At 64.1% G+C, this 21,162-nt stretch overlaps 1 protein-coding gene across 2 annotated transcripts in view; it reads right to left on the minus strand.

Moving 5' to 3' along the window:
• Nucleotides 1-21,162, minus strand: part of ADAMTSL2 (ADAMTS like 2) — a 35,621-nt gene that overhangs the window by 8,994 nt on the left and 5,465 nt on the right. For both annotated transcript variants that reach the window (XM_053908515.1, XM_053908516.1), the window contains exons 9-13: nt 18,774-18,854; nt 16,114-16,289; nt 10,118-10,466; nt 6,680-7,043; nt 1,988-2,085 (exon numbers count right to left, since the gene is read on the minus strand). In XM_053908515.1, the coding sequence (XP_053764490.1) occupies nt 1,988-2,085; nt 6,680-7,043; nt 10,118-10,466; nt 16,114-16,289; nt 18,774-18,854 (1,068 nt within the window). The remainder of the gene's footprint in view (nt 1-1,987; nt 2,086-6,679; nt 7,044-10,117; nt 10,467-16,113; nt 16,290-18,773; nt 18,855-21,162) is intronic.

Genomic DNA, 21,162 nt, shown 5'->3' on the forward strand with positions numbered 1-21,162 from the left:
TCAGCACAGACACCACGAGCCCCAGCGGGTTTGTAACCTCACCACCACACCGTCTGGCCTCGGCACTCCTCTGCCAAATGGGATTTTGAGAGTAGTTGCCACAGTCACGAGCTTTGACTCCGACAGAGCCTACGGGAAGTGGTGGCGGGGGGCCATTCGGCAGGGCCCCGACTCCGCCTTTTTGGCCGGGTGCCACCGGACCCGGCTCGGTGCCTTGGCGGCGATGGGGAGCTCACCCTCTATCGGGGCCGTTCACTCCACTCCTGGACAGCCTCCTCTAAAGCAGAGCTTTTTCCATAGCAGAGCCCAAATCTGTCTTTCCCACTTCCTTCCTTCTTTCACCCTACTGTGCCCCTTGGGCCACGTGAGACAAATTCAGCCTGTCCCCCCACCCCCCGCCTGGTCACTCTGTAGGTGACAAGGAGGGGTGCCGTGTCCTCCCTGGGGACTGTCTCCCCCCCCCACCCACCCCGGGGCCAGGCATCAGCCCCTCGCCACCACCTCAGGCGATGTCACCTTCCCAGGCAGCCCTATGTCCAGGAGGGAACGGAGATGCTCCGAGGCTGTGCTCCGTGACAATTCCAGCTCTCGCTGCGTCCCCGGAGGCTGTGCGGCTCTCAGTCAGAACCGGTCCGTGCGCTGCTGACAGCCTCCGGCAAGGCAGACTCCCCCAGCGCCCCACCGTGCCCAGCCCTGGGAGGGGCCCCCGCGGCTCACTCTCAAGACCAGCGGCCTGGCACCTGCGCTTTGGCCGCGACAGCTCACTTCTCCTCTCCCTCCTATCCTCACGACCGCCGTGGCGGAGGGGCCCGTGCCATCTGACGGGTAGGAAAGTGAGGCTCAGACAGACCAACAACCTGCCGAGCGCACGTGGCACGGTGGGCCAGGTGGTGCCACTCCCGCGCTCACCGCACGGCCAGCAAAGCCGGCCTCGTGCCCTCCAAACGCTGCGTGCCCCGAACCCTGCTCGGGAGGGTCTTCAATAGCAGGGGGGGCCCCGGCTCCCTAACCGACAGCGAGTTCCGAGGTGAGCAGGACGTAAGGACCCGGGATCCGTTCTGAGCCCTGCAGGGCGGGCTCCCCAGCCGCTCCCTCGGGCATCTCCTCAGGTGCCGAGCAGGACCGCAGGAGGCGCGATCAAGCCCAGACTCCCGGCTGCCCAGGGTCCGCCAGGGGTTCGCCTCATCCTGCTCACTGGCCAGAGACGCCAGGGGCCAGTTTGGGGGAGGGGGGCAGGGGGAGGGTAGGGGGCATCATGCAGTTTCAGGGGCAGCCCCAGGTGCTGACCAAACCCAAACAAGCTGCTCCAGGCACAGGCAAGGTGGCACTCGGGGTCTCCCCACAACCTTTGCCACAGGGGCTGGTCCTGGGTCTGACATCTGAGCTTGCAGCCGGCCCCAGCGGAGGGAACCCAGGTCCCCAGCGGCTGCGGCCAGCATCCGAAGGTGCGGGTGGCCAGCCCCGTGGGCGGACAGACGTGGGTTCCAATCCCAGCTCGGCACCTACTGACCACTAACCACGTGTGTCTGTCTCTCTGTCTGGGCACCACCGGGGGAGGGGGGTCTCTGTTCCCCTCTACCTGCCCAGGTCCTAGACAAGGTCCTAGCATCTGTTCCAGTCCTTTGTGGGTCTGTTTCCCTTCCTAGGTTGCTGTAAACAAAAGCAAAATCCTCCCCACTTGAGACGTCGTAGTTTTAACCAAAGGGACGTTCGCTCTCACAAGATACCATACAAACAACAGTGAATGGGGGGGGGGGGTGGCGGCACCCGCACCCCACCCCCCTGGGTCCTTCCCACGGTCCCACACGCCGTGAGCATGAGGACACCAACCCCTGTGACCTCATGCCACCTCCCGGATCAGGAAACTACTAGACAAGCTCCCTGTGGGCAGTTCGGGGCCCCTGGTGAGTGCGCGGGCCCCGCAGAGCCAGGCCCGCTGGGAGGGGACGCTGAGCAGGTGGCTCCGGCCAGCAGCCGAGACTGGTACCTGTGGTGCAGGTGGCACTGCAGGGCTCGTGGGACGAGAGCTTCCACCGGTACATGTCCGCTGGGCTCACGCCTTGCTTGCGCGCCTTGGGCCTGGTCCTGGAAGGGAGAAGCGGAGAAGGGCACGGGCGCTCACCGAGGGCTGCGGGCACGGGCTCTTGGGGAGCAGCGCGCCTGCCCCGGCCCCGGGGGGAGTCCCCACCATCAGGGTCAGCCCACCCACTGTCTAGAGCAGAGGACGGGAGGGGGCATCGCGGGGAGGCACGCTTTGGGACAGAACGGACGTTCGCCTTTCTCCAGCCTGGACAGGCGAGAGTCTGAGGCAGACACGGGAGCTGCTGAAGGTCCTTCCGGGTGGGGGGTGAGCTCGGGGCCCCCCAGCATTGCCTCTGCGCCCTGCACGCACGCACGCCGCCTGCTAGCGCGGGCAGGCGACTCCTTCTCTCCGCTCCCCCAGGAGGGACCGCAGACGCCACCTTCTATGCCGAGAACCTGCCAGGACTCCCCTTGAGGCCTCCCTCAGCCCGACTCTGCTTGAACGGGGACACTGGCCATTCAGCCTCCAAGTGTCAAAACAGAAAAGCTCAGCGGCAGACAGGGGAGTGGCCGGTCCCCTCCAGACGCCTCTGCCCAGGTCTGTGATGGCTGCCGGTGCGGGGAAGGCGAGCTGGGCCCGCGCCAGCAACCAGCTATGATTCTTGGCCGGAGCGCGGGCGGCTGAAGCCAACTACTGTTAGGACCGTTTGCTTCTTTGAACCAGTTGGTGTGCTGGGGCCCAGCCTCAGTACCCAACATGAAGGCTGGGTTTGGACTCAGCAGGGGAGGAGGGAAGGGGTCCTCCCAGATCCCCAGCCTCTGCTCTGAGATGCAGCCCCTCCCCCCACAACCCGAAGCCCTGCGACCTGCAGACGGGGACGTGGGGCGATGGCCCGGCTGACGGGACACCATTCGAGGCCCCGGCATCCCTCTTGCACCGGGCGCCGCCCCAGTGCCCGGCGAGGGGCCGGCTGGAGACCACCGGAGCTGACGCCCTTTCACAAGGCTTCCCTGTGGGCTCGTGCGCACGGGTCCCTCTCCGGGGACCTTGTGCCACCTCGGTGGTCGGGCTTAATGAATGCTGCAGGGCATCCATTCCGAAGGGCCTTCCAGTCCATTCTACGATCCAGACATTGGTTTGGATCCCACTGGGAGCTCGCTCCGCGTCTGGGCTTCACAAGTGGACGAGCTCGGAGGTTTACTTCTGTAGGAACGTTTGTTGCCCGAAGGTGCAACTTGCTCTAAACCAGGAGATGCTCCGCCCACAGCCTTAGGTACCGAGTCTACTGATGGGGCTACACAACCCAGGGAGCCGGAGAGCTGGGAGGGGCGGAGGAGGAGAAAGCAGGGGGCGGAGGGAGCAGGCCATGAGCTGGTGGCCGGTTTCAGGGCCACTCACAGCTGCTGAGCCCCTCACCTGCTGTCTTCTCAACCAGGAGACAGCCCTTCCCTTTCACAGATTTCTGGGGGGAGGGGAAGGTCCCCCTCCCACCTCCTGAAGAAGGAGAAAAAAAATCTTAAATGCGGTTTCCCCACCCACTCAAGACCTTGTCATCTCGGAGCAAAGGCCCCGTAGAAACCCCCAGGGAGCACCCAGCTCCCCTGAGCAAGCCCTCCCAGAAGCCTGATTCAGGAAACACGACTCTTGCTGGTTGGGTCCCCTACCCCCGCCGTCCTTTCGACGACGACGACGACGGCTGTCAATTCTCCCCAAGAACAAACAGAGATGAGAAGGTCCCGGCCAGGCCCCACCGCCCCACCCACGGGGGAACTGCGATAATTACACGCTCCTCAGCCAGCAGGCCGCGTGACTCATCCTGGACTCGGGAGAGAGCGGCCTGGTTCAAAATAACCCTCCGGGTTTTAAGCACAAAAGGTATTTCTGGAGGGGCTGCCCACACATCACTCTTACACGGGCACACGTCAGGCCCAGCAAAGCCCCTCCTGAAAAACCCTGCTCGTGTTTGCACAACAACGGAACGCCTAACCGTTCTGTGCTTGCAAGTGGCCAGCGCCCCAGGAGAGAAACACCCACAGAGTCGCCCGAACCACCAGCCCCTCGCCCGCCTCCTTGTGGAAGGAAGAGAGCGCCCCTGTGCGCCACACTCAGGGCTCCGGGCCCAGACAACGCGGGCCAGAGAGTCCCTGCCAGGACGGCTCCGAGGGCCCCGGAGAGAGACCCTGGGTCTCTGTGTCTCGCACGCTGGCTCCCAACGTCTGCTTCTGGTGACCGGGGGGCCTCCCTTGATTGTTTGAGGCTGTTCTGAGATGAAAATAACCTTTCCTTTCTGAGCTGCCCCTTTGATTTCGGCCTCTGTCGAGCAGACGCGACTTCCTGTGTTTGGACAACGCGCCGTGCGCGGTGGCTATTTTGGCCTGGTGGTTTCCCCGCGGCCTCCCTCAGCCCTTTATCTCAAAAGACCATCTTTGGTCTCAGCTCTCCAGCATCCTTTGATGGCAGCCGGCTGGAGGCGCCGCCCCGTCACCGCGTCGGGACTTTCCGAGTGCGGACGACCCAGCGTATCGATTTCTGCAGTGGGCCCCAGCGGGGCTGAGGAGTGGGCTACGATTCAGCCGGGGTGGGGCAGGAGAGACTCTTGGAACTGGGGCCTGAGGACCCGAAGGTCGTGCCCGATCTGGCCCCGGGGGTCCTCGGCTGCCCGGCTGGCGGGCCCTCACTCAGGGACGCGGACGGGGAGTCAGAGATGTGTCTGAGTCACCGGGGAAGTGCAGGGCACAGTCGGGACGGCGCCCCGGGTCTCCCGAGCTCTCTCCAGGCCGCAGGCTGCATTAGAGCAGCAGGGCCCCTGTGTCACCCCCACAGACCCCTTGAGAGGGGGACGCTGAGTGTCAGACCTGCCAGCCGACTTTCTTCAGCCCCTGGGAGGCCCGGCCCCGCCCTGGAGGCTCACTGCACGACTACTGGGGTTTCCATTGTCGCGTCCTCCCCGGTGCCTCTGCGTGGGATAGACTGCAACCCTCTGGGCACAGCCCGGGAGCTGAAAGCAGCCCAGGTTGGTTAGACGCGGGAACTGGGCTGGGAGCCTCAGTCACCGGCAACCACGAACCCCGCTCTCGGACTCAGACCTGCGCCTGGTAGCGAAGCCTGTCACCCCTCTCAGCCGCTGGGTCCCACATGCCCCCCAGACCCACACCCTGCAAACTTTCGGGCCCCTGGTCAGGTGAGCAGACCGCCCTGGGGGGAGAAGAGCGGCCACAGAAGCTCCCAGAGCTTTATTCCGTCCAAATTTGCAAACAAGAATTCCACCCAGAGCCTGTCAAAGGTAACCAGATGTGCCCCGTGAGCCCGATGCCCGGCGGTCCCTGCAGCTGGGGGGGGAGGGGGCCTCAGAAAAGAGCCTGAGAAAAGGGGCGGGCACTTTCATGGGCTGTGGGAGGCCCGCCTCGCAGCTCTCGTCCCCTGGGCGAGGGTGAGAGGGTCACCCGGACCGCATCACCTTATGAGTGGACCCCCAGGGTCCCAAGGAGACCCACCTCTGCATCCTCAGCCCTGGCCAGGGCTCCATTCGTGTTGGTGTCTAAAGCCAAGGGATTTGGGTTGGTCTTCAGAAAACAAAAGCAAACCCACTGAGTCCTTCCCTCCTCCGGCCCCCACCCACCTCGGGTGGCTGCTGAGCCCGGCTCGCTCTACTTGAAGCAGCCTCACTGCCCCCTGAGCCTCTGGGGAACGGTGCAGGGACACTCCAGGGCGGCCATGATCAGCCTAAGGGACCTGTCACCAGGGACTGTCTCCTGGTAGGGGTGGTGGCAGGACTAGGGCCACCCTGCTCCCAGCCGCTAACCCAGGGTCAGACATGACCGTCCAGATGTCCCCAGGGAACTGCCTAGGCGTCCCCAACTGTTATTGTCCAGCTGACCCCGGGTGTAACTGTCCAGGCACCCCCAGCTATCATTGTCCAGGTGTCCCAGGTGTAGCTGCCCAGGCATCCCCGGCTGTAACTGTCCACTCGTCCCCAGCTATCATTGTCCAGGTGTGGCTGACAAGGTGTCCCCAGGTGTGACTGTCCAGGCATCCCCAGGTGCATCCCAGGCTCTGGGGGCCTGGCCCAGGTAGACAGACTCTCACTGGACCCGTCCTAGAGGCAGCACCAGCCCCCGAAGCAGAAGGCCTCATTCCCAGTGCCTGGCTCCGGGGTCTGGCCCCCGGCTGAGGACCCCACGGGACCCTTCCCCATCTCCTCTCGGGCTGCAGTGAAGGTTGGTGCTGAGCCACTCCACATCCAGGGAGCTGCCCGACGGCCACGTGTGCGACGACCGTCCGGACGGAGAAGCCAGGCCTTCGGGCTCCGTGACCCTCTCTGAGTCCCCGTAACTGCCCTGACGCTAAGGGCGGTTGTGACGGGTGTTCCCGTGCTTACGGGTGCCCAGCCCGAGCTTGGCCCACAGTGAGCACTCACAATTGTCGGCCTCCCCCTCCCCCGGAAGCGGCGTCACGGCCGCACGTGGGCACTCAGCACCGCTGTAACCCGTGGGCCAAACTTGCGGGAAAGACTCGCTACGACCCAGGCCTCTGCCCTGCTCGGATCCAGGGGTCGGGGAGCCCGGCCTCGAGTGACTGTCTCCCGTTTGCCCCCGGGGTCCGGCCTCACCTGCCAGGACCCGCCCCGGCTCCCCCGACAGCGGAGCAAGGACCTACCTGGCCTTGTGAGTCCTGTTCCCGGCCACGGCGGGGAGGCTGGCACTGGCGTTGGGGAACGGGGCCTCGGAGGAGGTGTTAGTCACTCTGTCACTGCTCAGCTCCAGGTAGGACCCATTGAGCAGGTAAGTGCCGGCTCCCTCGTTGTCCTCGTAGAGGCTGTCAGCCGGGGAGCTCCTCGGGGCGCCCTGCACAAAGATGCTGTTGCCAGTGTCATTGAAGGGGAGCTCCCTGGAGTCGGAGCCGGTGCCCAGGAGCCGGTCGGAGATGGCATTGGCAGAGAGGAGCTGCTGAGAGGGGAGACGCGCGTCCACCTCTGGGTCATCCTTGTCCCCCGCGAGAGCCGTCCCGGTGGCATTGCCGTCTACGAGGGAGACAGGTGGCTCACTCTCCAGTGCTCCCTTGTGTGGGCGCAAGGGCCGCCCGTGGGGGCGGGGTGGGGGGGCCGGTGGGGCTCGCAGCGAACACCTGAACCGAGAGGCTCCCGGAGGCAGTGAGAGCACACAGATCACCAAGCGGAGGTGTGCGCGCCGGCCTGCACAGCCTCTTGTAGGGGAACCTGCAGGGGATGAAGCAGGGTCCCCCTCGGGGCGCCCGGGGGGCTCTGGCGGTTAAGCGTCGACTCTTGCTTTCGGCTCAGGTCATGAGCTCACGGTTTGTGAGCTTGAGCCCCGTGTCGGGCTCTGTGCCGACGGCGTGGAGCCTGCTTGGGATTCTCTCTCCCTCTCTCTCTGCCCCTCCCCTGCTCGCTCTCTATCCTCCCCCCCCCAAAATATATAAATAAATTGGGTCCTCCTCAAAATTCGCACCTGCCCTGAAGCTCAGAACGTGAGCTTATTTGAAACGGGACCCTCACAAAAGTGGCTAAGGATGGAGAGACGGGTCATCATGGATCTAGGGTGGGCCCTGTTTCCAATGGCTGCTGTCCTTAGAAGAAGAGAAGACACACACGCACAGAGAAGGCGTGTGACCACGGAGGCAGAGGCCGGAGGGACACGGCCCTGAGCGCAGGAGCGCCTGAGGCCTGCAGAAACCGGGAGAGGCGAGAAGGACCGCCCCCACCTCCTGGAGCCTCCAGAGCGAGTGTCAGACCTGCTGACGCCTTGGTTTTGGACTTCTGGCCTCCAGAACTGGGAGAGAATGAATTTCTATTTGTCGTGAGCCCCCCGGTTTGGGGTGATTTGTTACAGCTGTCCTGGGGGATTAATACAACCTCAAAAATGTCTTCTACTAGAAGGTTCTCAGGGTCTCAAAAACTGGAGTGTCGGCCCAGGCAGTCCTGGTGACCGGTGCATGGCCCTCAGGAACACGTCCAAATTGCAGGTATGGATCTCGGGGACCCCGACGCACCCCTGCATCTCGGGGACGCTGACGCACCCCTGCATCTCGGGGACCCTGACGCACCCCTGCATCTCGGGGACGCTGACGCACCCCTGCATCTCGGGGACGCTGACGCACCCCTGCATCTCGGGGACCCTGACGCACCCCTGAATCTCGGGGACCCTGACGCACCCCTGCATCTCGGGGACGCTGACGCACCCCTGCATCTCGGGGACCATGACGCACCCCTGCATCTCGGGGACGCTGACGCACCCCTGCATCTCGGGGACCCTGACGCACCCCTGCATCTCGGGGACGCTGACGCACCCCTGCATCTCGGGGACGCTGACGCACCCCTGCATCTCGGGGACGCTGACGCACCCCTGCATCTCGGGGACGCTGACGCACCCCTGCATCTCGGGGACCCTGACGCACCCCTGCATCTCGGGGACGCTGACGTACCCCTGCATCTCGGGGACGCTGACGCACCCCTGCATCTCGGGGACCCTGACGCACCCTTGCATCTCTGGGGACCCTGACGCACCCCTGCATCTCTGGGGACCCTCACGCACCCCTGCATCTCGGGGACCCTCATGCACCCCTGCGTTTCAGGGGACCCTGACGCACCCCTGCATCTCGGGGACCCTCACACACCCCTGCATCTCAGGGAACCTCACGCACCCCTGCATCTCTGGGGACCCTCACATACCCCTGCACACCCCTGCATCTCGGGGGACCCTCACACACCACTGCGTCTCTGGGGACCCTCACGCACCCCTGCATCTCTGGGGACCCTCACGCACCCCTGCATCTCGGGGACCCTCACACACCCCTGCATCTCGGGGGACCCTCACGCACCCCTGCATCTCTGGGGACCCTCACGCACCCCTGCATCTCGGGGGACCCTCACGCACCCCTGCATCTCTGGGGACCCTCACGCACCCCTGCATCTCGGGGACCCTCACGCACCCCTGCGTTTCTGGGGACCCTGACACACCCCTGCAACTCTGGGGACCCTCACACACCCCTGCATCTCAGGGACCCTCACGCACCCCTGCATCTCTGGGGACCCTCACATACCCCTGCATCTCGGGGACCCTCACACACCCCTGCATCTCTGGGGACCCTCACACACCCCTGCATCTCTGGGGACCCTCACGCACCCCTGCATCTCAGGGACCCTCACACACCCCTGCATCTCTGGGGACCCTCACGCATCCCTGCATCTCGGGGACCCTCACGCACCCCTGCGTCTCTGGAGACCCTGACGCACCCCTGCGTCTCTGGGGACCCTCATGCACCCCTGCGTCTCTGGGGACCCTCACGCACCCCTGCGTCTCTGGGGACCCTCACGCACCCCTGCGTCTCTGGGGACCCTCACGCACCCCTGCGTCTCTGGGGACCCTCACGCACCCCTGCGTCTCTGGGGACCCTCACGCACCCCTGCGTCTCTGGGGACCCTCACGCACCCCTGCGTCTCTGGGGACCCTCACGCACCCCTGCGTCTCTGGGGACCCTCATGCACCCCTGCAACTCGGGGACCCTCACGAATCCCTACATCTCCGGCCACACCTCCTGCTGCCTCCCTGAAATCTGCCTGCCAGGCTGTCAGCCCTGAGCGGCTCTCTCTCACCCCACCCTCTCCCACAGCCTCACCCAGCTACTCCTCACTGGTTCCCAAACCCTCAGGTCAGGGGCCACACTCTCTGAGAACTCAGGGTCCGCCCGCGCCCCCTCGCTGGCCGGATGTCCCCTTCCAGAGCTCTTGCCACCCTGTGGCGTGCTGTCTGTCTGCCTCTACCGAATGAGCAAGCACACGGGCTCTGAGGACAGACTGCCCGGGTCTGACCCGCAGCTCAACTGTGGATGTGGGAAAGCCCAGCCCCCACCTAAGCCTCAGCCCCCCCCACATCTGTCAAGTGGGGACACCTGTATCCCCCTGGAAGAACGGATGGAAAGCGGGGCATGTGCGAAGGGGCCCGTGCCGGGCCTGTCCCAGGAGAGCCGCGAGTAGGAGCCTCTCACGGGCCTCGTCTGCCGGCCGCGGGGGCCCAAAGACCCTCTGCCCAAGGCCCCCTCCCTGGGAAGCCCCCGCCTGATCCCGGCCCTCCTGGTTACCTCGGAAGCCCTTGCCTCTGGGGGGTCCCTCGCAGGCCCTGCCGCTGGCCTGCTCGCACACCTCGTTGGTCTCCCGGCCCTTGCTCAGACCCAGCTCGATCCCCGGGCCCAGGTGGCCGAACAGCCGGTTGTCCAGGCCCAGCCGCTCCGAGGAGGCCTGGCCGTAGAAAGAGCTGTTGTGCCGCAGGAAGCCCAGGAGCGCGGCCCCGTCCAGCTCCTGGCTCTCCGCGCTCTCCGCGGCGGGCTCCGAAAAGCTGTAGTAGACGGGCTGCGTGCGGTGGGCATGCGGCGGCTGTAGCAGCGTGTACTCGAAGGTGATGGAGGGGCTCCTGCCGTTCTGGTTCCACACCTGGGGAGGAGGAGAAGCGGGACCTCACCCCTTCTGCACAAGCCGGGAGCGGCTCGGGGCTCGTGGGCCACGAGCCCCCAGAGGAGAGCTGCACTCCGGTCCCGGGCCGCCAGAAGCAGCCCCGGCTGCGGCCCACAGCCCAGCCCTTCCCAGGGACGCGCCCTCGACTGAAGGACGGTGGCCCTGCCCGCGCTGTGCTGCTCCCCAAGGGCAGCCGGCCTCCAGAGCCCCGCGAACAGGGGCGCACGCCCAGGGCGGGGCAGAGGGAGCTGTCCACTCGAGGCGCAGGCCGGGAAGGGTGCCCCGAGCACACAGGATGCTCTAAGTAATAAAGCCGACTAAAACCCCATCTGCACTTTATTCCCACCCCGGGTGGAGCTCTGAGAGAAAGTGCCAGTGCACCCCCCAGGGTGGTTCCTGGAAGCTTGGAGAAAGTGAGGCCAGCACTAAGTGGAGAATAAAGGCCTAGCAGGTAGTGGGAGCGTGGGAGCGGAGGGAAAGGCTGGAAAATTGGCCAGGTGACCGTTTCCTGCAGGAGCCCCCTGCAGGACATCCTGCTCACCGGCGTGAAAAGAAATTGGCCAGCGAGAAGGCACTGACTTCACTTCGAGGGACACCGTTGAGTGACCGCAGCCCAGGGCGGATGCCAGGAGACGCTGTGATAGAACCAGACTCCCCTCGATCATCAGAATAAGGGAGGCCGACGTGGTGGCCGGGAGCCCTGACCCACAGAGACGTCTGCACGCGGCGGATAGGACAAAGGACTCCCGGACAAATAAACGGGACCAGAAGAGGGGCTTCTCAGTATGTAAGATCAAAACGTATCAAGGGTGGATATTCAGGGGGTGGAGGACAGCTGCCCCAGAAAAGTCACAGCCCTATCCCATTTCCTGGGCCAGCGTTTGGACCCAGGATCCACTGAATGATGGAACGGCCAGGTCCCCAGGACAAAGGACCCACCACAAGTGTATATGGTAATGATTCTCCCAGTTCTTCCCCCAAAGAGCCTACAGCCGTCGACTTGATTAACTGTTTGCTGGAGAAATGGACAGACATTTGGGAACCAGGGTCCAAGCTGTCATTGTTTATCAGGGACCCAAAGCATCATCATCGCCCCCTGTTAGCGCGAGAGCTTGTGGGTGACAAACAAGTGTGGCCCAGGTCTGGCTCACGGTGCGCCCAGTGTGGCTCACCCTGGGTCCAAGGCTTACCCGGTTCCCAAGTCCACTGCTGGCAGTCGGCTCCTCAGCCTGTAGGGTATGCGCTACCATCGCAGGGAAAGCTCAGCGGAAGCCCGTGACCCCAGCCCCTGACCCCCGTGCCCATCCCAGGGAGTAAATCCAAAACAGAATTGCATCCCGGGGAAACTACAGAGATCAGAGCCACTCCTGAGGTTGCCGGAGGACGCGAGGCGGTGGTCCCCATATGCCCCGCTTCACTCAGCGGTTTGGCGCCCATGAAAGCAAGACAGACCCGGGAGGATGACGGGGAGCCCTTCCAAACCCCGCCAAGCGGGAGCCTCAGATGCAGCTCCCGGAGCAGATTAACACGACCTCAGGTCGATCACCTGTGGCCGCCGACGTGGCAAACGCCTTCTTTTCCACCCCCGTGGGGAGGAGGAAGTGGTGTTCGTTCACCTGGAACGGACAAGAGTATACACGTGCGGGTTTGTACCCGGGGCCGTGCTAACTGCCCCATTCCTCGACGTAATACAGTACAGGGGGGTCTGGACCATTCTACAGAACATCACACGGGTCCTCTACGTTGGTGACATCATGTCTACCAGGCCAGCTGAACAGGAAGCGATGCGGGAGGCCTTGGAAAGCCTACGGATTCCAGAAGACCTGACACTGAACCCTGTGGGGATCCAGTGCCCCACCCCCATCGGCGAACGCTTCAGGGTCAGTGGCCTAGGGCATGCCAGGACATACCCTTGAAAGCAGAGGGCAGAGGACTGCATTGCATTCCCTCCCTTATGAAGAAGAATTCTGGACACAGCGTGGCACATATCCAGAAATGTGGATCCAATCCACATACTGGGTAAAAGCTGCCAGCTTTCAGTGGGGGTCCTGAGGAGAAGGGGCTCTACAGTCGGTCCAGGCTGCGGGATAAACAGCCTGCCACTTGGGCCATAACACCCAGCTGGTTCTATAGCGGCGGGGAAAGACGTCACACGGGCTTTCTGGCAGGCCTTGATAGGAAGAGGATCGCGTAGTCCTCCAGCGCTCCGGAGCGAAGCCATGCCGCCCACGACAAATATCACATCATTTCGAAAAGAGCTTGTGACATGCTACCAGGCCCTATAGAGATGGAACCCTGTGACCACGGGACATCGAGTGACACAGCCGGGAGTCACGCAGCCACCCGTCGTAAGATGGAAATGTCACATCCGGGGTTAGGCACAATCAGAGCAGAGGACAGGACCGCCGGCTCAGCAGGTGACCGAGACTCTCATCACCCGAGGCCCCTGCCCTGACATCTCTCAGCTCACAACGACAGGTGCACGGGGTACCGTTAGGGTGAAGTCTGAGAGGAGAGAAAGGGCCAAACTTGATTCAGAGACGGGTCGGCTTGGTACGGGGCGGGGCAGGGCGGTATGAGCTGAAAATGGGATGTTTCACTGGAGCCCCGTTCAGGGGCGGCTTCAAAAAAACTGCACTGAGGGAAACTCCTCCCGGGGGGCTCTGCGGGGCGCGTGTGGGATCATCTAATCTGTAGGAAACGCACAGCAGCCCGAGGTGAGAATACACACTGCCTCGTGGGCGGTGCACACGGTTTGGGTGGTGGCTCAGGATCCTGGGTGGAAAGGGCTTTGAGAGGGGGTGAGGAGGTCTGGAGGAGACACGTGGGGATGGGTCCACGCCATAGGCGGAAGATGGGAGCCGCCGTGTCCCTTGTTAACGCGCCCCTGGGAGCATCCCCCCATGGGAGGGACACCGGACACCAGGTTATAGGTGAAATGGCCTTGCCAGGTGACACAGGCCAGCCTCTGCCATCAGTCCCCCCTCTGATGGCACAACAGGTGCATGAAGGGGATAGCCATGGTGGCAAGGATGGGCACCATGCGTGGCCCCGAGGGCAAGGGCGGTCACTCACCAAGCCCTCCAGCACCGACAGAGACTGACATGCGGCACCGTGCCTCGAGAGGCCGTCAGCCCTTTGACGGCCAGCGGGCTACGTTAGACGCCCTTCTGTCCTAGCAGGGAAGTGACCGCGAGGTTGCCTTTCCTGACCACAGCGCCTGCGGCCCCCAAGCCCAAGGGCTCCCAGAGCATTTGATCCGCTGAGACAGGATGGCACGTGACACTGCATCGGACAAAGGGACCCACGTCACAGCAAAGGGGGTGCCTCAGCAGGCACGTGACCGTCAGATGCACAGGCTGCGTCACCCAGACGCTGCGGCCTGATGCGACCCGCGCACGCTGAGGCCACGGTGCCACGTAGAGACGGCAGGACCCTGCGAGGATGAGGGGCCGGGGTGCCCTCCACGACGCAATATACAAGGAATCGCCCCGACACAGTCGGTGCTGCGTCCCCACCGGGCAGACAGCGTGGGCCCGGGAAGCACAAAATGGAAGTCGCCTCCGCAATCGTTCCCAGTGACCCCGTGGGCATTTGGGGTTTCTAGTCCCTGCGGCTTAGGGTCTGCAGGTGTACAGGTCCTGATGCAGGGAAACACTTCCACAAACGGGAAGCTGTGACCGCCACCTGGGCCATCTGGCACCCTGTGCGCAGAGAGCAGCCGGAGAGGAGTGGCCGCCCCAGCAGGGGGATTGACCCTGACCACCAAGGCCGTGTCGGGATGCTTCAACCCTAGGGGCAGAGAATATATCTGGTTCCCTGCTGCCCCACGGGGGCTCCTCTTGGTATCGCCCTGCCCGTGGCCACGGGACAAGGACAGGGATGGAAAAGGGCCCCAAAACCAGGAGCCCAGACCCCTCGGGTAGGAGGGACAGGGACACCCGGCCAGGTGAGCCACCTAGACTAGCAGAGGAGAATGCGGAGTGGGTAGCGCAGGAGGCAAGTGATGTGATTGGCTGGCAGCCCCCAGCTAGCTGCCGGTCACCTCGCCAGCCTTCCCGGGGGGGAAGCCAGCCAGAATTCTAGAGGAGTCCTTCCTGCCAAGCATTCCACCAGGCAAATGGGTACCAGCGGGCACGGCGGCGAGCCCCCGGGCCCCACCCTTCAGTGAGCTGCCTGGAGTGTGCTGGGGACAGTTCATAGCGAGCCCTGCCCCAGGAACGTCCCTCGGCCAGCCGAAGAGAGCCGCCTCTCCCGAGGCCACGCCCATCTCTGTGGCTTCCAGCAACCGGGCCACGCCTCTCCGCCTCAAGTCCAGGGGACTCGAGGGGCCACTGCGACCCCAGAGCCCCCGCTGGGATCAGCTGAGGCTCTGACCACACCGGCAGCACGGCTCAACATCTCCCTCTGTCCAGGCCTGTCCCCCTCACCCCCTCACGGCCACTGCTCCTGTCACCACGCCCTAAACCCCGCTGCTCACAGACCCTTCCTGGGATCCTGACCTGCAACACAGCTCCTGCGGGCAGGCAGGGAAGCCAGGCAGCCGGCCGGCCTGCCTCAGGGGCAGCTCCAGGGGCAGGCGAGGAGATACGTGGCCCCCATTAGATTCTGGGGCCATCCAGGGACGCTCTGCAGCCAGGAAGCAGTGTGGGGAGGTGGCGGGGGGGGGGGGGGCACCGCAATTGGAGACCCCTCTGGCAGGGCACTTAGACACACAACCGGCTCCAGCACCAGGCTGACCCGGGCCCCAAGCCCGGCCGCACCGCCGACAGGTCCGTGATGGGCAAGTCCGTAATCTCTGTGTGCCCAGGTTTCTTGTCTACAAAGTGAGGATCTAAACGCCCACCACGGTGGGATCCAGAAATCATGCCAGGTCGGGCGGGTAGGCTCTGGCCCCACTGTACCCCTCAGCTTCCACGAACACCCGCAGACCTTGAAAAACACCAGAACTGCCCATCTGGGCGTCACCTGTTTCCAGGGACGAGTCCTTGTACATTTCCTCGACGCCGGGCCACCAAGCAACGACACTTGTTTCTAGACGCTAGCCATGGGAACGCTCCCAGGGAGCTGAGCAGAGCAGGTCCAAACTCTCCCGCCCTCTCCTCGCCCCTGTGCTGTGCCCCCAGAAACCATGAGCATCCGGGGGGGGTAGCGGGGGGGGGGGGCCACAGGCACTGCCTGGGCCCCCCAGCACTGAGGACCTGGCAGAGAGGCCACAGTGCCGATGCGGCCGGGGCAGGGAAGTACGCGGGGGGTACAAACCCCCAACTATGGAGTGGGGGAGGGGGCCTGCGTCCCCGTCTACTTCCTGTCCTTAGCAACCCCGCAGGTCCTGATGACTGCAGTCCACCAGGGGCACTAACGGCCGTGGCAAGTGAATGAATGAATGGTTACTTGGGTGAGGGCTGAGACAGTGGGTGGCTGGGTGAGCGAGGGGACGGGCAAATGAAGCAACTCGTTATTGAGCTGATAGAGGCTAAGTACAGGAATCAAACCCCGAGCGGATGGGTGCGCAAGGAGTGACCGAGCACGACCCTCGCCACGCCGGGCGGAGAAGTTGCCTCGTGCACACACACCCTGGGGCCACGGCACGGCGTTGGCGGCCCGAAGCCCGCGGCTCACGCACCATGACGTTCAGGCCCTGGTTGGTTGGCCCCTGGGCCACTATGTACTCGATGCCGGTCTCGTAGACGTCCATGGGCCGCCGGTATTTGACCACGGTGCCCGCGATGTTGAAGTTCTTGGGGCTGTCCACTTTGAAGTTGCCGTTGAAGAAGTAGAAGCCGGCTTCGTCCGCGAGAGCTAAAGGAGCACAGGGCAGAGCCACCTGGTCACATGAGCTGGACGAGCCACAGGGAGGACGGGGCGGTGGGCGGGGGGGGGGGGGGGGCGGACAGGGAGTGGCCAGTATCACTCACTCAGGCACCTGTGGCCAGCTCACCCCCGCGACCCTCCCCGAATACCCCGAAGACAGGACACCTCCTCTCGTGGGGGAGTCGGAAGCTCCGACCATGTCCAGCATGTGGCCCCGGCCAGCGAATGCTAAGGAGAGGTCAGCGCACTTTCCCATCAGGAGGTGGAGGTGGCTGGCCCGGGGCCCATTTGGTGTCTCTGGTCACCTCTAAAGAGGCCAGAGTCTGCGAGGTGATGAGTAGCATAGGCTAAGCGGCCAAGTGGACCAGGAGGTCAGTGCCCGGGAAGGCGTGCTCTGGACAGCAGGCACTGGCCGGCTCAGGGCAGGGCCATCAGCCCGGCCCTGCTGAGAACTCACTTCGTGACCCTGGGTGAGTAATCCCCGCCCAGCTTCCCACCTTGGGAAGGAAGGGGACCACACACGGGGAGGGGACCTCCATGCCCCTCCAGGGTCCACACTGAGCGACACTGCAGCCCTGGCCTGCCTGGCCCAGAACGCTGTCCCACCAGCGCCGGCAGGCCCTTGCAGCCCACCCCAAGCTGGCCAGCGCCACGCCGACACCGGGAGCCGTGACATTCTGTGGCCCGTGCTGCCGTGACCAGGCTGACCTTTTACCCCATCAGTCCATTCTCCCAGGCGTGCCTGATGGCAGCCCCGGGCACATTCTCAGTCGCCCTCTCGTTGAGACGGGGTGTGGGTGGATACTTGGAACAGGGGACCTCAGAAGGACAGCCACTCCCTGGCCTGACCCAAGCCTGATGACGCCCAGACAGCAGGAACGTGCGTGCAGCCCTCAGCAGCCCGTCTCCTGCCAACCCCGGAGGCCAGGACAACTCTCCAGAGCTGGGGTGATTTTTCAGGGCAGCTGGCCCTTCCCTGGGCTGCGGAGGGCTCGCAGGGTGCTCGGGGCCTCGGGCCCAGGGGATGGGAGCGAGGAGGCAGGCTCCACACGGTGGGGGACAGCGTGTCTTTCAGAGGGTGTCCTCTGAGCCAGTTCCGGAAGCTGGCCGGAGGGAGGGGAAGAGTTCAGTTTCCAGAGCTCCTGATGCAATCCGAGCAGGGGAGGGGGGGGGTGGGGGGGGTGGGGGGGGGCATCCGTTTATTATCAGGCAGACGCAGCAAGCGAGACTCGTCTGCTGGAAAAATACCCTCGACGCAGCGACGTCAGAAAATACCGTGAGTGAGGGTCCGAGCTGTGCCTCCTGGGGCGCGTGCCTGCCCGGCCTCCAGGTATGTGCATAGGGTTAAATCCCGGCCGGCATCCAAAGCCTGTTTCCTGACAGTAATGACCTTCCTTCCTGCGGCTCTGCCTCTGCTCCGAGGCTGCCCTTGCTGTTTCCACGCGGCTGTTTCAAGAGCCATTTCTCTGCAGCCAGCTCTGAGAACACCGTGTTTCCTGGCCTCGCCACCCTCCCAGCGGGGGACAGAGCCACCGGCCTGGCAGAGGCCTGGCTCCCGAACTCGGGTGGTGGGGCCGGGGGCCTGGAGTGTGCAGAACTGCTGGTGTGGGGGCCGAGAGCCCAGGTTCCACCGCGGGGACCTTTAGCAGAGTCCCCCACCCGCGGCGTCCCCCGAGAAGGGCGGGTTTCACCCAGCCGTCCCGGCTTTCCCACGCTGCCCTGAGACACGGGCGAGTGAGCCAGGCGTCGGGACCAGCTTCCCTGCCCGGGGCCCCCCGCCCGCCCCCACCCAGGGCAAGGCCACGTGCAGAGCAGCTAAGTGGTGTCAGCACCCACCCACCTGAGCCAGAAGGGCCTCGGGCTGCGTCCCGGGGGGCACAGACAGGGCAGGCTGTCAGGACAACGCTCCAACTACACAGGCAGCCTTTCCAGAAACTGCCATCAGCTCGGGGCCTCACTTATGCGAATAAGCCCAGAATCCTCACGTCGAAGGCCCCCGACCTACCAAGGTCCAGCTGCCCCGCAGAGACCATCCAGGGGCGAGAACCTCCACCAGGGAGCCGCCAGGCCCGAGTCTGAGTCTCACTTCTGCTTCGTGCGGCTGAAGGCCTCCAGCCGGGCCACCTCCGGGCTCTGGATCTGCCTCAACCTACTCGCCTCCTGAGTCTCATCCTTGTGCCCTGGGGGAGGGGCGGTCAGAGACCCCACCTCCAGCACCTCCAGCTTTGGCCTGGGCCAGGCTCTCCAGGGACAGGAAGTCACTACGTGTTGTCACGTGTGGGGGTGGGGTCAGCTTCCCTCTGAGCCCCCCCACCCGACACACACGTCTACACACAGCCAGGTCAAGTTCTGGCTTCTGGGGCCTGACTCTCTCCTGCAGGACGGATCCAGGGTCAAGAATCCACCCATACGTGTGGCCCCACACACACCCACAAGTCCACATGAGGCAGCACCCAGGCCCCCCACGCGTACCTAGGACATCGGCAGATTTCTTCCGCTCCACAATCTGAATGTCTCGGGCACCGGCCGGGATGTGGGTCACCAGAGAGTAACCTGGGGGACATCAGATGACAGTGAGCCGCGGGCCGGCCCCGCTCTGTTGGAAAGTCACCAACCTCCTGTGCTCTTGGTGGGGGAGGGGTGCTGTCTAAGGGCAGCCCCACCCTCAACAGCTGCACCCGGGCCCAGACACGCGTCCAAGGCCCTGCAGACACGCACTGTGCCACCCGGGGACGGGCTCGGGTTCACCCAGGTTCCATGACCCTCTCCTACGAAGGCCCTGCCCCAGCCCCTCTGGAGGGACACCGTGGGCCACAGGGACCTTAAATCTGCCTGGGGTCAAACTGACTTGGGTCCTACTCTGCCACATGTCACCAAGATGATTCTGAAAAAAGTCATTGGAGCTCTTGGGCCTCAGTTTCCTCATCTGCACACAGGGATGATGGCTCCCACTCTGCGTCATGTGGGAAGATCTCTGCACAGCACAGGGCCTGGCCCCAAGGGCACAGTCACTCTTACTATTTTAAAGGCCCGCGTTGGCCCAGCACCATGTTGATTTTACAGACTTGCTAACGCTCAGAGACGCAGGTGGGCAAACACAGCTGAGGGCCGTAGAAGGTGGGGAGGCAGCCGTGGGGACCCCCACAGAGACGCCCAACGGAGGGACTGAGGGTCTAGGGGGGCCGGGGTCTGAGGAAGGGACGGGTGCTGCCAGCACGGCCTAGAGGGTGGTCTGGGGAGGAGACCCCAGAGGAGAGATTCCGAAAGCCCTAAGATAGAAAAGTCTCCCAGGAGGGAACAGTGGCAGCGAGGGGCGTCCACCTGTACCCCCCTCGCCCCCCTTTGCAGGCGCCCAAAGGCCCTGAGCCAGAGTGCGCTGAGTGGCTCCTTGGGGGGCAGAGCGGGAAGCTCTGGTCTGCAGTGTAAACCGTGCCCCACCCCCACCCCCGCCCCAGCCCGGCTCAGGCTCCCCGAGGGCTGGGCCGGGTGCAGGCAGAGCAGGGGAGAGGCACACACTAGCCCGCCTCGCCTCCCTCGACAGCGTCTCCCCTACACGCCCATAATACACACAGCGGTGAAATGAACAGGAAATGATGATTTGGCTTAATTGCCATTTATTCAAATGTGGGTTTAAATACGTTCATTTTTAAATTAGCAACCGGCTCACAAGATTCCTGCGCATCTAATAACGGCTCTTGCACGGCCCAGGGCCGCCGGCGTGGTTAGGGCGCACGCATTTATCAGGGGAGACGGTGGGTCGGCGCTTAGGACCACAGGCCCAGGAGCCAGGCTGTCTGGGTTCAGACCCCGCTCTGCCACTCCCGGCTGTGTGACCTCAGACTGGTGTCTTCACCCCTCTCTGCCTGTTCCCGCGTCTGTGGCACCCGTCCAGGACCTGCCTCGTGATGTGCGAGGCACGAACGCCTCGGCCCGGGCACAGGAAGGACTAGGTGGATGTCGCGGGGTTGGAAGCGTCAGCCCCAGGCCCCCCATGCCGGGAGTCCACGGGACACGGCCCTCAGGTGCTCAGAGACACGTCCCGGCATCCGGCAAGGAGCAGCCTCTGCCTGTCACGCTGGCTGTGGGTCCTTCAGACACCTGTCCGGCTGCTCTGCCCTGGGCCCTCCATTTCAGACCCTCCCTGCGGTCTTCATCCAGTCCCTCCTCAGCCCAGCAGGCCCATCCCCGGGCCCCTCGTCTAAGCCCTAACGTTAGCTCTGAAATTATCCCTCCTGTGTGGGGTGGACACGGTCAGGGTCCCCGGCAGCCGGGTCCACGGCGGCTCCAACTAGTCCGGACCTGCCCAGCCTCGCTCGGGAACCTTGAGCAGGCAATTCCCGTGCAGGCCTCGGTTTCCCCATCTGCTAAGTGGGTTTCCAGCGCCCTGCTTTTCCCAGTCTGAAGGCTGTGATAACCCGGGTTGACCCCACAAGCATTTGGAGAGACCCAGAAATGCAGTCAGCGTGGTACTGAGTGCTAAAGTGACACCGTTGCAAAGTACAAAGTCCTGTCACAGGCAGAGACCCCCAAATCCCCACCTGTCCTCCACCCCCACCAGCCCCTGCGGAGCCAGGCCTAAACGGGCACGCTGGGTGACCGACCAGCCACTGCCCAAGGGAAGGGAGGGGCGGACTCTGCGAAACGGGTTGGAGGGCTTAGGCCGCGGACTCAAATCTCGTATCAGCCTCACACGAGGATGGGACTCGTGCCTCGGTTTCCCCCCTTTGGGTGCTGCCGCAGAGGCCAAACACAATCCCCCAGGCGAGGGTGCACTCAGGCACCCGGTATTCAGTAGGCAGTCAACAAAGAGCGGCTCAGTATCCCCAGCCAGAGGGGGCCTTCCGAGCACCTGGCCGGCCCG

This window comes from Panthera pardus, unplaced genomic scaffold (assembly GCF_024362965.1).
Source record: "Panthera pardus isolate Hobbes unplaced genomic scaffold, ASM2436296v1 HiC_scaffold_20, whole genome shotgun sequence".
NCBI lineage: Eukaryota > Metazoa > Chordata > Mammalia > Carnivora > Felidae > Panthera > Panthera pardus.